General features: G+C 45.4%; 1 protein-coding gene across 3 annotated transcripts in view; it reads left to right on the top strand.

Moving 5' to 3' along the window:
* mapkap1 (MAPK associated protein 1) overlaps positions 1-15360 on the top strand; it is a 114660-nt gene that overhangs the window by 33634 nt on the left and 65666 nt on the right. For all 3 annotated transcript variants that reach the window (XR_007451702.1, XM_049604060.1, XM_049604059.1), the window contains exon 4: positions 1337-1485. Coding sequence is in view for 2 of the 3 variants with exons in the window: in XM_049604060.1 (XP_049460017.1) it covers positions 1337-1485 (149 nt within the window). In the remaining variant the exon portion in view is untranslated. The remainder of the gene's footprint in view (positions 1-1336; positions 1486-15360) is intronic.

Below are 15360 nucleotides of genomic sequence, written 5' to 3'. Positions count from 1 at the left end.
CCTTACGGTTCCAGTCACTAGGCATGCGCGAGAAAGTTGACCATCACAACAACAATGCCGAGCTCTGTTTGTGCTGCTCTCCCTGTTGAATTTATCAACACTTCTCCGCAAAGTGTATATCTACTGTAGCAACTCCGCCTCGTCATCCGTCCAGGCAGAGTTATCTGCGCATGCTTTCGCCATTGTGTCTTTGTTTTGGTTTGTGATCACCACGTTGTAGAGGAAGGCGCTTCAGCGCCGGCGCGTGCTGTCATGCCGTGGTGTTGCTTTGCAAATTTACACAGCCACCCATTGGCCTGGCGTGTATATTACATCGTTTCCAGTAGATTTTGCGGCTCAGTGTGAACAGGGATCGTTTCAATAACGTTGTCATATAAACGCGGAAGTTTTTTAAAACGCAAAGGGCAGACCTTTTCGTTTTTAGAGAAACTGTTGTCATCTAAACAGGGCCCAAGTCAAAGCAATTGAGCATATGTGTGGAACAACACTGTCAGTCTTGCTGTGTCTAGCTCCATTAGCTGTTAACTCAATCAGCTGAGAACTCTGCTGCCCACCGGCTTCTAACTAGCTCACCTCCCAGTCATAACAGCATCAAGACGCGCTTTGTTGTTTATTCATTTTGTCTTTTGCTAACCAATAGTTATACATACATACAATAGTATCTTCGGAGTGGTAGGCATCCAGGGATCTCTGTTCATCCCAAACACATTTAATCCAGTCCCTGGGACAAAAGGACACAGTTAGGCTCAATCCCTGACTAGCAGGCAACAAGTACTGTTTGCTGTTTTCATAGAATATTAAACTAAAAGGCGCAAATGAATTAGGATGTTTGTGGAACTGAACCGTTTGAAAAGACTTTTTTAACCTTCATTTAGACAGGCAGTCTAATTTGGAAATGCAGTCTTGTTGTCAACACCTGATAAAACTTAGTGGCCACAGGCCATCGGGCCACGGTTTATGTCGAACACCGTTTACTGTTTTGTTTTTTTCCTTGTGAATTACTGGACAATATTACCTTTTAAATATTCAAGTAAAACAAGGAAGAAAATCATCCTTTGGTTGGTGACAACTGGTAAATACATGCAGCCAGTGAAGATGTTGCTTAGGTGCTAACATGTAAATAAAATAAAATTTGCATTATGTGTAACATACATATAGTTTTTTCCACAACTCTGTTAGTCTTTATTAGTTTTAATCACAAGAATTATAACAGTTTTTCTATACAGACATGACATCCTGCCATTTATCAGGATATGTTCCTGCACTAAGAGGAAAGTAACTACCATTATCAGTGTATTGAAAATTGTTGTTTATTGCTCTAATTCTTTCTGTCCAGTTGAGGATCTGGGGTCTCTGTTTGAGAAACGGGACTTTAAAGACAGGCCTCGGACAACAGGTACCAAATCCACTCTTTCTTTGCGGCTTGAGCAGTGTCCCCAGCAGCTTAACAACCCCTTCAATGAATACTCCAAATTTGATGGCAAGGTGAGTTATTCCACATTTTGTTCCTGTTTTTTTTTTGTATCTTCCAGTATATTCTTCAGAATATTATGTTTATTCTCAAAAACATAAAGAACACAATCATACAGTTACACACAATTGTCAATTCCCCCGCTGTCATTCTCTATTCAGTGCTTACCTCCAAATGCCTCTAAACACAGAACAAATCACACTGCTTCAGATGTCTAATATCACCTTACAGTATTAATAATTCTAGGAGTTCACACAAAATAAATAAATGAAATGCAGGAGGGCATAAAAAAAGGAAGAGATAAAGAAGTAGTTGACTGGAAAGGGTAACAGAAAAGGAGTTAGGATTTATAGAGATTTATATGCAAATTTTCCAGATTAATCTGTAATTCCAGATTTTCGGACCTGAAAATGTGACCGACACGAATCGTGCAAATCCTTAAAAATCAGTGAAAACATATATTTTGGGAAGGATGATGAGAGGTCATGATTGGTGTTGCCTGGAGATTTTCTTAAGCCCTGAATAATTCTCCACTTCAGTGGTTTATTGTAACTAAGAAAAGAGCAGTGTTGTAATCTGCAGTGAATGGACCGGAGCCAAGATCAGATCAATTAGAGAGGGTTTACAAGAAAATACCTGGAAATATTTGTCTTATTGACTGACAGGTCTGTCAAAGGGGTCACTATGCCAAATGCTAGCCAAGCTAAGCTGAGCTGACAGCCCAAATGTGACAGCCGACAGCTTTTATTTGACAACAGTTTTGGTACTTACTGCAGAAATCATGTATAACTAACAGGCTCCTTGTTGCCACCATGTCAAAAGTTGAGAGGTTAGCTACGTCACCAAGATGGTGACCGTTGAGGGTGAGAAGTGTCCATCATTCCACACTCAACTTTTGGACTGTTTTGAGTGTGCCAGTACTACACTGCATTTTCCTGGACTATGTACAGGGTTCCCGCGGGTCCTTAAAAAGTCTCAAATTGTCTTAAATTTTCCGTAAAGTTGCTGTAGGTATTAAATTTTCAGCCGGTGCGTTTAATGCCGATGGGAAAGCACAGTGGCCCACTGTAAAGCATATAATAGTGTGTATTTGTGTGATTAATTTAGTATGGTGCCTATATGGTACGGTGTCGTAAATGAGTCTCCGCGATTAATAGCTGTTTTACAGTATGTCTGCTACAGACGCTGACGCCGCCAGCGGAACTACATAGCTGGGCCAATGAAATTGTTTGTTTATAGTTGCGCAGTGCCGGGAGAGTCTGAAATCCAGTCAGGCAGGACAGTATGGGAGAAAGGTTGATAAACCTCGTTTCACAGCGCCCCGTCCTTTTTTATAAAAGACGGGATGATTTTATGATCAGTGAATTAAAGGACGTCTGGCAGTCCATTGTCCAGCTTGGTGGCTGCAGTGAGAGTGGTAAGTGCTAAAGAAAGTTGATGTTGACGCTTGCTAAATGTTAGCTTGCTGGCTCGCTGCTGCTGCGGCTACTCTCGTCCGTGTTCACCCACACCTGTTCACGCAGCGCGGACTTGGAACACAACAACGTGAAATTTCGCACCGTGTCCGTACCGCGCCTACATGTGTGGTTTGAGCACAGACAAGCGCTGCGCAAATATTCCGCAAATCCGTCCCGCATTTCCATATTGCGGCAGTGAGAATGACCCTTAAGTATGGTGTAAAATTGAGCAGCGTTAATGCGGTCCAAAGCTCCTATACTAGCGGTGTTAACACCAACACTCCCCTGGTGCTCAGTGCTCCCAATCTGGGCAGAGTCGGCAGAGGACTGGTTATGTGCTATATTTAGGTCACAGCTCTATGGTCACTTTGACAATCTAACAGGTAACAACACATTAGCTCAGAGTTTAAGGGGTCTAACTGTTGGTAGATGTGGTTTATTGTGTGTAAATATGCCGAATTGTGGTTTTATGGGTTGTTGTTGACGGTTGGGCAAATCTAGCTGCTAATTAGGGACCTCGGCCGAAGGACGAAGTCCCTCTTGTTCCTGTAAGGTTTATTAGGGACCTTGGCCCAAGGACAAAGAACAGAACCTCTTGACAATTTTTGTGCTACATAGACACAGTAAAATGGCTGCTGCGGCCCGTACGAATGCTGTAGAAAGATCAAACCAAAACTGGCTTCTTCATTTCCTCGAGACCTACAAATCACTCATTTACACTACTGACCTAAATCCAACAGGAAATGAGTTAGTGCCTCTGGAAGGTGACATCACAAAACCTCTTGACAATTTTTGCAACACTTAGACACACTAAAATGGCTGTTGCACCCTGTAAGAATGCTGTAGAAACATCAAACCAAAACTGGCTTCTGCATCTCCTCGAGACCTACAAATCACTCATTGACACCACTGACCTAGATCTAACAGGAAATGAGCTAGTGCCTCTGAAATGTGACATGTCACAAAACCTCTTGACAATTTTTGCACCACCTAGACACACCAAAATGGCTGCTGCAGCCCGTACGAATGCTGTAGAAAGATCAAATGAAAACTGGCTTCTTCATTTCCTCGAGACTTACAAATCACTCATTGACACCAATAACCTAACTCCAACAGGAAATGAGCTAGTGCCTCTGAAGTAATATGAGCAAATGTGTCAGCTGTGAGCTAGACATCATAAATGTGCGTCCAAGATTGCATTTTTTATTTTACAAACATGAAGCCTATATCTATGCGTTTAGAATGAGTGTACCTCTCTTGTGGTATGTTCAGATTGATGACTGGACCTACGGTTTGGGAATGAAAGGGAGTAGTTGAAAGCCACCTCCATCTGCCTGCTCTTCAACTTGTCTCTCTCTGTCACTGGTGGACTTAGGAAGTTTGTAGGTCAGGGGTGAAAAGGAAAAAAGGGCACCTACTGCATGACAGGGGGGGCCATTGATGTGGAAAAAAATCAGTTTACCCCCTAAACTTGCTCAAAAACTCACCAAAATTGGCACGCATGTCAGGACTTGTCAGGAAAAATTTTAGAAAATGAAGTAATTAATCCTGAAAGTTCCAAAATGGGCTGTGTAGCGCCACCAAACACACTAAAATGACCGCTGTGGCTTGTAGGAATGACGTAGAAAGATCGAACCAAAACTGTCTTGTTCGTCTCATCAAGACCTACAAATAACCCCTGACCTAAACCCAACAGGAAGTGAGCTATTTGCCCTTTCAAAGTATGATTTTGCCTCAAAAATGCTTTTTCTTCAAAATCCTTAAAAAAACAAATCCTCCTACACCGTTTATCGTATTGGCTTCAAACTTGCACACATGACAGATCAACTCGTCCTTATCTGATATTCTGTATAACTTTTTCATTACTCGAATAGTTTGGATTTTATGGCTTCTTCCAGGTGATGTCTTACAAAACCTCCTGACGATTTTTGTGCCACCTAGACACACTAAAATGCCCGCTGCGACCGGTAGGAATCCCGTAGAAAGACCAAACCAAAACTGGCTTGTTCATCTCATCAAGACCTACAAATCACGCGCTGTAACCACTGACCTAAATCCAACAAGAAATGAGCTATTGGCCCTTTCAAAGTAAGATGTCGTTTTTCACAAATTCTCTCTCTCAAAAAATATTTGCTCCTACACCATTTATCATAACTGCTTCAAACTCGCACACATTACAGCTCTAACCCTGGTGAACATTACTTGTGAAGGACTTTGTCATTACTGGAACGGTTTGGATTTTAGAAGCGTTCTAAGGTGCAGGACACAACTCCTCATGATGATCTCTGTAAGAAAAGATGAGGGCCAACACATTGTAAACTTGTGAGTAAGTTCACATTTTTGAGTCCATAGACATAAAAGCTATATATTTTGGCGTTCAGAACAAGTTTATCTATCTGATGATGCCTTCAGATTGAAGATCGGACCCACAGTTTGGGAACTGGAGGGACTAGTTTGAGAAATTTTCAACCCATGTGCTGTCTCTCTCAGCTGCAGCTGTCATTAATTAGCATAATTGTTACACAACAACATTAATGAAAGTAATAATATTATAATTATAATTCTGGCTATTGTGGTACAACACGTTGAAAGTATATATTAATATCTGATAGTATACATATGTGACAATAATCATATGTGTATAATAACAGTAGAAGTATGGCACACACAGACACACACACAGACACACACAGACACACACACACACACACACACACACACACACACACACAGTCAGACAAACACACACACACACACACACACACACACACACACACATGCTTGTGTGTGTCTTTTTTGCCTTGGTGCTATTTATTATTAGAAGCTAAATCATTTAGGTTGTTTGCAAAATTGTATCACGCTTGATGTGAATTAAACAGGCAGTTACATCGAAATTTCGCCTCTGGGCAAGCATGTCATCATTGAAATGGATCATATAACGTTGTGGTGGTGACTTTAAAACTTCAGCATAGAGGACTTTTATTGCAACTTTCATTTCTGTCTGGTTTCTGTTACCTTACCTTCAAAATTACTGCTGGCTTACCAGAGCCTCTCCTGCTCGTCTGAGCTCTGTGTCTCAGTGTAACATGATGTGAAAGCATGCACAGGCATCAGTGTTGATTGGCTATCACTTGTGCTGTGTAGTCAATCAGAGGGGGCTGTAGGCGGGACATTGTTACAAAGCCCAGTGCAATGGGGATTGCAGGGAGGGAGCGAGACGGCTGTATCAGAGCCAAAGGAGCGAAGCAGCAAAGTTTTAAAACACATTTATTTGATCGGTCTCTCTCTCTCTCTCTCTCGCTCTCTCTTTCAATTCAATTCAATTTTTCAATTCAAATGGCTTTATTGGCATGAGGTAACACTGTACATATTGCCAAAGCAAGCGTCTCTCTCTCTCTCTCTCTCTCTCTCTCTCTCTCTCTCTCTCTATCTATCTCTCTATCTCCCTCTCTCTCAACTCATCTTGAAATGCCTGGGCTGTCACCTAACTACATGCAGTCATTAATTATCATAACAATGGCTTCACTCTGACAGACACAAGCTTGTGTGTGTGTGTGTGTGTGTGTGTGTGTGTGTGTGTGTGTGTGTGTGTGTCTGTGTCTGTGTCTGTCTGTGTGTGTCATACTGTTATTATACACATATGATTATTGTCACATATGTAAACTATCAGATATTAATATATACTTTCAACATGTTGTACCACAATAGCCAGAATTATAATTATAATATTATTACTTTAATTAATGTTGTTGTAAGCTACTGTCATTATCGTCTGTCCTGCATCTCTCTCTGTCTCCCCTTCTGTCTCATTGGGGACTGAGGACAGAGGGATGTTGTATGCTGTAAAGCCCTGTGAGGCAAATTGTGATTTGTGATATTGATTGATTGATTGATTGATTGATTGATGTCCTCGTCAGTAGTTTGGTTTTCAGAAGCCATCAAAGTTCTACTCCCAAGTCATGGGTTTATTGCCAAAAATGACCTTGCGTTCTATTGACATTGCTTGTTTTATCGACATTTCGACTCCTATGAATAGGCTAATTCACACCGTCTATGTGAGCTGTAGGCCGACAGCGAGGGTCCAAGGTCCCGCCCAACGCTGCTTGCAGCTTTAATGTAGTCTGTCACTTGTTGCCACAGCAACAGTAGACATTCACGTAAGGGCTAATGAGCTGTAAATAGAGATGCAGAATCAAGCTATGTTGTAAATACACATTAGATATGTTGTATTTTAGCACAAAATATATGATTTTACCAGTTAGTAAACCTATAGAAAATCATTAGTTTAATTTGCAAAATTTACCATTAAATTTATAGGCCACACACACAGAAAGACCACAGTGACCATAGACTGACTTGAATAGAGCATATAACCAGTACTGTTACTATCTGCATAAAGTCAGTAAATTGATATTTATGTATTATTTTTGAGTCTTAAATTATGTTCTTTGAGGTCTTAAAAAGGTCTTAAAAAGCATTAAATTTTACTTTTAAAATGGTGCAAGAACCCTGATGTAGTGGGAATGCACATAGTGCATTTGTGCACTTTTGCACTCAAAATATTAAGTATTAAGTATAGAAGGATGTGATTTGAGACACACTGAAGATGTGTTATGTAATACAAGTTACATGTTTATACAAGTTCAAATTTATGTTGACATGATATGAGCAGAGCATAAGTTACATTATGTTTAGAAATTGTCATAGATAGTATTTCACAAAGTTTATAAATTTTTTGCAGCCAGAGTTTGGGATGAAAAGGGATTATTAATTGAACAACTCCAGACAAGGGTTCTCTGAATAATCAGCCACCAATCGTTATCCACTGACATTTGTTCAAAATAGTTTGAAGGCCGATCACAGGAGCTGATCAGATGATGCAAAACATGCAAAACTATTTCTCTGAACACCACTAAAGCTCTGTTTCCACCAAGCAGAACAGTACAGTACAGTTGAGTTTGGTACGCTGTTTTCCATTTCCACTGTGAAAAGTTTTGAATAGCCCCTTTTCCACCAACATTTCCAGGAACTTTTATTACCAGGAATTTATTTACCTGGGTTAAAGAATTGCTGGTAATCTGTGTGGTTTGCCTTTCCACCGCACCTCAAAGTTCCGGAAAATGTATTCAAATTAGCGTGATGACGTAGATGATTCGGCGTGTGCCCTGTATCCTCTGCCAGCCCGGCTGGTTACATGCTGGTGGAGAGAGTTGGGGCTGTTTGTCTCAGCCAGCAGCAAAGTTCATTCATTCATTCATTCATCTTCTAACCGCTTCATCCTCTTGAGGGTTGCGGGGGGGCTGGAGGCTATCCCAGCTGACATCGGGCGAGAGGCAGGGTACACCCTGGACAGGTCGCCAGACTATCGCAGGGCTGACACATAGAGACAAACAACCATTCACGCTCACATTCACACTTATGGACAATTTAGAGTTACCAATTAACCTAGTCCCCAATCTGCATGTCTTTGGACTGTGGGAGGAAGCCGGAGTGCCCGGAGAGAACCCACGCTGACACAGGTAGAACATGCAAACTCCACACAGAAGGGCTCCCACGCCTGGGATCGAACCGGCAACCCTCTTGCTGTGAGGTGACAGTGCTAACCACCACACCACCGTGCCGCCCCAGCAGCAAAGTTTAAAAGTATTTTAAGATAAGTGTCAAACTAAGTTAGTCTACATATAGACAGCTGTCAGTTGAGCTTATTAGTAACAATTCACTATCAGCTGAACTAGCGCGCTGTCCTTGTGTAAGACATTACGTTACTGTCGGTGGATGAGAGACTGTGGATGGAGCATATTGAATATCACTATCTACATGTTTACATATTCATGCTTGCTGAAAACGAGTATTGATAAAGTATTGGCTTCTTACTCGGGTTAATGTCACTTACAGTAACGACGTCGTTTCCACCACGGCCGCTCGTCTGTTCACCGGTTACCGTGTTGTGTCAATGTATGTGTGGATGTGTGGAGGAGATCAGCGCCGGCACAAAAGAACCGATACCGTTAGCGCTTATCAATACTACGGTCTTTGATAATATAGCCCCAGGGCTAATTTAGTACCCGGTTTTGGTACCCATCCTTAGTCAAAACACAAACCAAGTGAAGCTCGTAGAAATGAAATAAAGTTTTCAGCTGCTGCCTGTACCAGGAAGTGCGGAACGCTACTTGTGAGTCCACCAATCAGCGTTCCTTGGCACACAGCTCTGCCCCTCAAGAATTCTGGGTAATCTGAAAAGTTCTACCCCCCTATTAGGTACTTTTTCAAGTAATGTTTGGGGTTGAGGGAAAGTTTTTTTCCCCGGGTAATTTCGGTGGAAATGCATGGAGGCTTTTCAAAATCCCGGGTAAATGAGAAAAGTTTCTGCGGTGGAAAAGGGGCTATTGGTACCAATTGAACTGTTACCTACTGTCCCCATTTTGGGTACCCCATCTGTTGTGATACCTAGCACACAGATCTGGTACTAAAAGGTGGAGCTGTAGACACTGCAGTCTGATGGTTGGTCAATAACAGACGGTCATTCTGCTCAGTCCTGAGTTGTGGCTTGTGTTAAGGCTTATGTAACCTCTTCATACCGTGGAGAGTTTAATTAGTAGACTGTAATTGTAGAATGAAAGGATGTTTTGCTGCCTCTTGCAGCAGCTGTATTCAGAGAAAAAAATAATTTTACTCACTGGGCAGACTACCGGCGACTTTTAAGGTGCAACGTTAAACTTTTACTCAATACATGAGTAGACGACTTGAATCAGTCAACACACCTTAAATTTTACTGACAACTTTGACTATTACTTAGTCATGTCACGATAAACGATAAGTCGGTTAATTGCACTGTAAATTAAAAGGGAGACCGCAACTTTTCCGGACGCGATTCATTGCCATATTCATGCGTGTTTGTTTTCCTCGTCTCTCTCCACCAAAGAGACTGGACGACAAGAGCGTTCACTGCCGTGCATCATCTGGCAGCCAGGTGAGTTGGTTCATTAGCGTAATGAGCGGAGGGAAAGCTCTTGTCATTGAGTGTTTTTATCTCTGTGGGGGAGGTGGGGCTATGGGCTACACACACAGACACAGTGCGATCTTCGTGAGGGAGAGACGAGGCGGAGAGAAAAAAACAGTTGAGTGTAAAAGAAAGACAGGGAACTTGTTCCTAAACCAAATGTCACAGCCCCTGTGTGGGAGTGTTTTGGAGTTAACCTCTTGCACTTCACCCCTATTTTGTAGCAAAAGTGACATACCCAAATTAAAATAACTGTAGCGTCTGAAGCGCTCTGACTACATGCATGCATGAAGTCTTGCCAGAAAGAAAACTCCCAGAAGTTTCTTGTGAAAGTGTCAGAAACACTCTAGGTGATACAGAGACAGAGTAATGGGCCTCTAAAGTCAGTAAAAAAATGAAGATTTTGCCTAAAATAAAATAAAAAATGTGTTTCAGGATGTGGCTTCATCTGAGCAGATAAATGACACCGTGGGGCTGTAGGCACACTACCAATAAACGTGTTTCAAATTTGAGGAAGACTGCTCAGAGTATGACCATTCTACAGTGTTTTTTCTATGCAAAGATCCAGGCAGAGCTCCAAATGACGAGCGCTCACTCAGCTTCAAAACAGTACTATTTAGTGATCAGACGACACTCAGCCAGCTTCAAACATTGTACCTTATTGAAATCAGGTGTGATTATGATAGCTGATGTTGTTTATGACACAGAAACACCATAAAATATCACCAAATAAAGCCATATGACACGTGAAAGTTATGATCCCACATTCTAGATGGTATATCTCAGCCAAAAATAGTGGTAGGGGTGAGACTCTTACCTTTTATAAAATCAGCTACGTGTCCACTGATGGCTCCTCATAAGATCGCGAGTAATCCTTTAACTTTTCCCGTCGAAAAATGGCATGACGTGACTTGTCACCACTCATCGCGATTTTGGACTTTGTGTGTTTAGGCTGCTCTGGTGCGAAATCCATAATAAATAAAAGAAAAACTATGTTAACTATGTTCAGACAAGACTAAAGTCATTGTATTTGGTCCACAGAAACAAAGAGAAAGTGTCAGCAGTCACCTCCAGTCTCTCTCTCTAAAACCTACAAATCAGGCTAGAAATCTCGGGGTAATAATGGACTCAGACTTGAACTTTAACAGCCACATCAAATCAATAACATCAGCAGCTTTTTACCATCTAAAAACATTGCCAAAATCAAAGGTATAGTGTCTAAACCTGACTTGGAGAGACTTATCCATGCATTTGTCTCTAGTAGGTTAGACTACTGTAACGGCCTGCTCACTGGCCTCTCCAAATGGGCTGTAAGACAGCTGCAGTACATCCAGAATGCTGCTGCTCGGGTCCTGACCAGAACCAGGAAGTACGAGCACATTAGTCCTGTGCTCAGGTCTCTACACTGGCTTCCTGTGGCTCAGAGAATAGACTTTAAAGTAGCTCTGCTTGTGTACAAGTCTCTCCACGGCCTAGCACCAAAGTACATCTCTGACATGTTAGTGCCATATGAACCATCTCGGACTCTGAGGACCTCAGGGACCGGCCTCCTGCTGGTGCCCAGAGTCAGGACTAAGCATGGGGAATCAGGATTCCAGTTTTATGCAGCTAATATCTGAAACAGTCTTTCTGAACATGTGAGACAGGCTTCTACTCTGACAATGTTCAAATCTAGGCTCAAAACAGCTCTATTTCACTGTGCATATGACTGAAAGGATCTTATCTGCACTCTTCTCTTTTAAAGTTCATTTTATAATGATTATTTATGTCTTTATTTTGTATTGTGATTTTAATGCATTTTCTTCTGTAAAGCACTTTGAATTACTTTGTGTACGAATTGTGCTCTACAAATAAACATGCCTTGCCTTGCCTTGTTATTTTTGAAAAGTCGAGAGCTTCCTGAATCCGGCAATACCAAAAATCACATGGTTTGATGACGTATTGCGTCTGTGAGATACCATTTCACAGAGGAGGGAGGGAGGGAGCGAGGACGTCGGCATCCAAGCGGAGTTAGAGAGGTTAAACCAAATGACTTTGTTTGTTCTAAAACCATCTCAACAAAAAGAGCTAATATGACCAACTTAACTGTACACCTGAGAGTGACAGACAGTCAGTTTTGTTGTATTTATTTATTTATTTTGATTTTTTTAACGTGTTATTTCAGATATTTAAATTTTCTTTTTTGCATTCCTGAATACTCGTACTCGTACTCGTCGTCCTCCGCTTATCCGGGTCTGGGTCACAGGGGCAGCAGCCTCAGCAAAGAAGCCCAGACAGTCCTCTCCCCAGCCACTTCCGTCAGCTCTTCCGCGGGAACCCTGAGGCGTTCCCAGGCCAGCCGGGTGATGTAATCCCTCCAGCATGTTCTGGGGCGGCCCCGAGGTCTCCTCCCGGTTGGACATGCCTGAAACACCTCCCCAGGGAGGCGTCCGGAAGGCATCTTTACCAGATGCCCGAACCACCTCAACTGGCTCCTCTCGATGTGGAGGAGCAGTGGCTCTACTCTGAGTCCCTCCCGGATGTCTGAGCTCCTCACCCTATCCCTAAGGCTGAGCCCAGCCACCCTGCGGAGGAAACTCATTTCGGCTGCTTCTACTCGCGATCTCATTCTTTCGGTCACTACCCAGAGCTCGTGACCATAGGTGAGGGTTAGAACGTAGATCGACCGGTAAATTGAGAGCTTTGCTTTCTGGCTAAGTTCCCTCTTCACCACAACGGACCGGTTAAGCGCCTGCATCACTGCTGACGCCGCTCCAATCCGCCTGTCAACCTCCCGCTCCATCCTACCCTCACTCGTGAACAAGATCCCGAGATACTTAAACTCCTCCACCTGAGGAGGGACCTCCCCCCTGACCTGGAGTGGGCAATCCACCCTTTTCCGGCTGAGGACCATGGCCTCAGACTTGGAGGTGCTGATTCTCATCCCAGCCGCTTCACACTCGGCTGCGAACCGCCCCAGCGAGAGCTGGAGGTCACTGTTCGATGGAGCTAGGAGGACCACGTCATCTGCAAAAAGCAGGGACGAGATCCTCCCATCACTGAACCTGACACCCTCCACCACTCGGCTGCGCCTAGAAATTCTGTCCATAAAAGTTATGAACAGAACCGGTGACAAAGGGCAGCCCTGGTCCAACCCTCACCGGGAACAGGTCCGACTTACTGCCAGCCACGCAAACCAGACTCATGCTCCTTCGGTACAGGGACTGGATGGCCCTTAGCAAGGGGCCACCAACCCCATACTCCCGGAGCACCCCCCACAGGATGCCCCTGGGGACATGGTCATAAGGCATGGCATGGTAAGGTATGGCAAACTCCCATGCCCCCTCCAGCACCCTGGCGAGGGTAAAGAGCTGGTCCACGGTTCCGCGTCCGGGACGAAAACCACATTGCTCCTCCTCAATCCGAGGTTCAACTATCGACTGGACCCTCTTCTCCAGCACCCTGGAGTAGACCTTACCGGGTAGGCTGAGGAGTATCATTCCCCTGTAGTTGGAACACACCCTCTGGTCCCCTTTCTTGAAGATGGGGACCACCACCCTGGTCTGCCACTCCAGAGGCACTGCCCCCGATGTCCACGCAATGTTGCAGAGGCGTGTCAGCCAGGACAGCCCTACAACATCCAGGGCCTTGAGATATCCAGGGCGAATCTCGTCCACCCCCGGGGCGCCGCCGCCTCGGACTTGTTTCACTAACTCAGCAACTTCTGCCCCCAGAAATTGGACAACCCGCCCCCGAGACCCCCGTCTCTGTTTCCTCACTGGAATACGTGTTGGTGGGATTGAGGAGCTCCTCAAAGTATTCCTTCCACCGCCCGACAATGTCCCCAGTTGACGTCAGCAGCTCCCCGCCCCCACTGTAAACAGTGTGAGCAAGTTGCCGCCTTCCCCCCCCTGAGGCGCCGGATGGTTCGCCAGAACCTCTTTGGAGCCGATCGATAGTCTTCCTCCATGGCCTCACCGAATTCCTCCCATGCCCGAGTTTTTGCCTCAACAACTGCCGCCGCTGCGCTCCGCTTGGCCCGCCGGTACCGGTGGGCTGCTTCCGGAGACCCACAGACCAACCATGCCCTGTAGGCCTCCTTCTTCAGCCTGACAGCTCCCCCCCCCCCTCTGGTGTCCACCAGCGGGTTTGGGGATTACCGCCGCGACTGGCCCCAGCGGCCTTGCGGCCAAAGCTCGCAACCGCCGCCTCGACAATGGCAGAGCGGAACAAGGCCCATTCGGACTCAATGTGAGGCGTGGTCGAAGCTCTCCCGGAGGTGGGAGTTGAAGATCATCTGGACAGGTTCTTCCGCCAGGCGTTCCCAGCAGACCCTCACTGTTCGTTTGGGCCTGCCAGGTCTGCGCGGCGTCTTCTCCCACCATCTGATCCAACTCACCACCAGGTGGTGATCAGTTGACAGCTCTGCTCCTCTCTTCACCCGAGTGTCCAGAACATATGGCCGCAGGTCAAATGATACGACTACAAAGTCGATCATTGACCTGCGACCTAGGCTGTCCTGCTGCCACGTGCACCGGTGGACATCCTTTATGTTTGAACATGGTGTTAGTTATGGCCAAACTGCGACCCGCACAGAAGTCAAATAACGGAACACCACTCGTGTTCAGATCAGGCAGGCCGTTCCTCCCAATCACGCCCCTCCAGGTCCTGCTGTCATTGCCCATGTGAGCGTTGAAGTCCCCCAGCAGAACAATGGAGTCCCCGGTCGGGGCACTGTCCAGCACCCGTCCCAGGGACTCCAAAAAGGGTGGGTACTCTGAACTGCTGTTCGGTGCGTAAGCACAGACAACAGTCAGGACCCGTTCCCCGATCCGAAGGCGCAGGGAAGCAACCCTTTCGTCTACCGGGGTAAACCCCAACGTACAGGCAGAGAGTCTGGGGGCTATCAGAAAGCCCACCCCGGCCCTCCGCCTCTCACCCGGAGCAACTCCAGCAAAGGAGAGAGTCCAACCCCTCTCAAGGACTAGGGTTCCAGACCTGGAACTATGTGTCGAGGTGAGGCCGACTATATCTAGCCGGTAGCACTCAACCTCTTCCACAAGCTCCGGCTCCTTCCCCGCCAGAGAGGTGACATTCCATGTCCCAAGAGCCAACTTCTGTAACAGAGGATCGGACCGCCAAGGCCCCCGCCTTGGTCTGCTGCCCAATCCACATTGCACCGAACCCTTCTGGATCCCTCTGCGGGTGGTGGGCCCGCAGGGGGACGAGCCCATGTAGCCGGTTCAGGCTGGGCCCGGCCGGACCCCATGGGCGAAGGCCTGACCACCAGGCGCTCGCCCACAGGCCCCAACCCCAGGCCTGGCTCCAGGGCGGGGCCCCGGTAACCCTCCGGGCCGGGTACACGTGTCCTTGTTTGTATCCATCATGAAGGGTCTTCTGAACCGTTCTTCGTCTGACCCTTTGCCCAGAACCAATCTGCCATGGGAAACCCT

This window comes from Epinephelus fuscoguttatus, linkage group LG18 (genome assembly GCF_011397635.1).
Source record: "Epinephelus fuscoguttatus linkage group LG18, E.fuscoguttatus.final_Chr_v1".
NCBI lineage: Eukaryota > Metazoa > Chordata > Actinopteri > Perciformes > Serranidae > Epinephelus > Epinephelus fuscoguttatus.
Note: the sequence above shows the minus strand (reverse complement) of the source record. Positions and strands in the feature narration are given on the sequence as shown.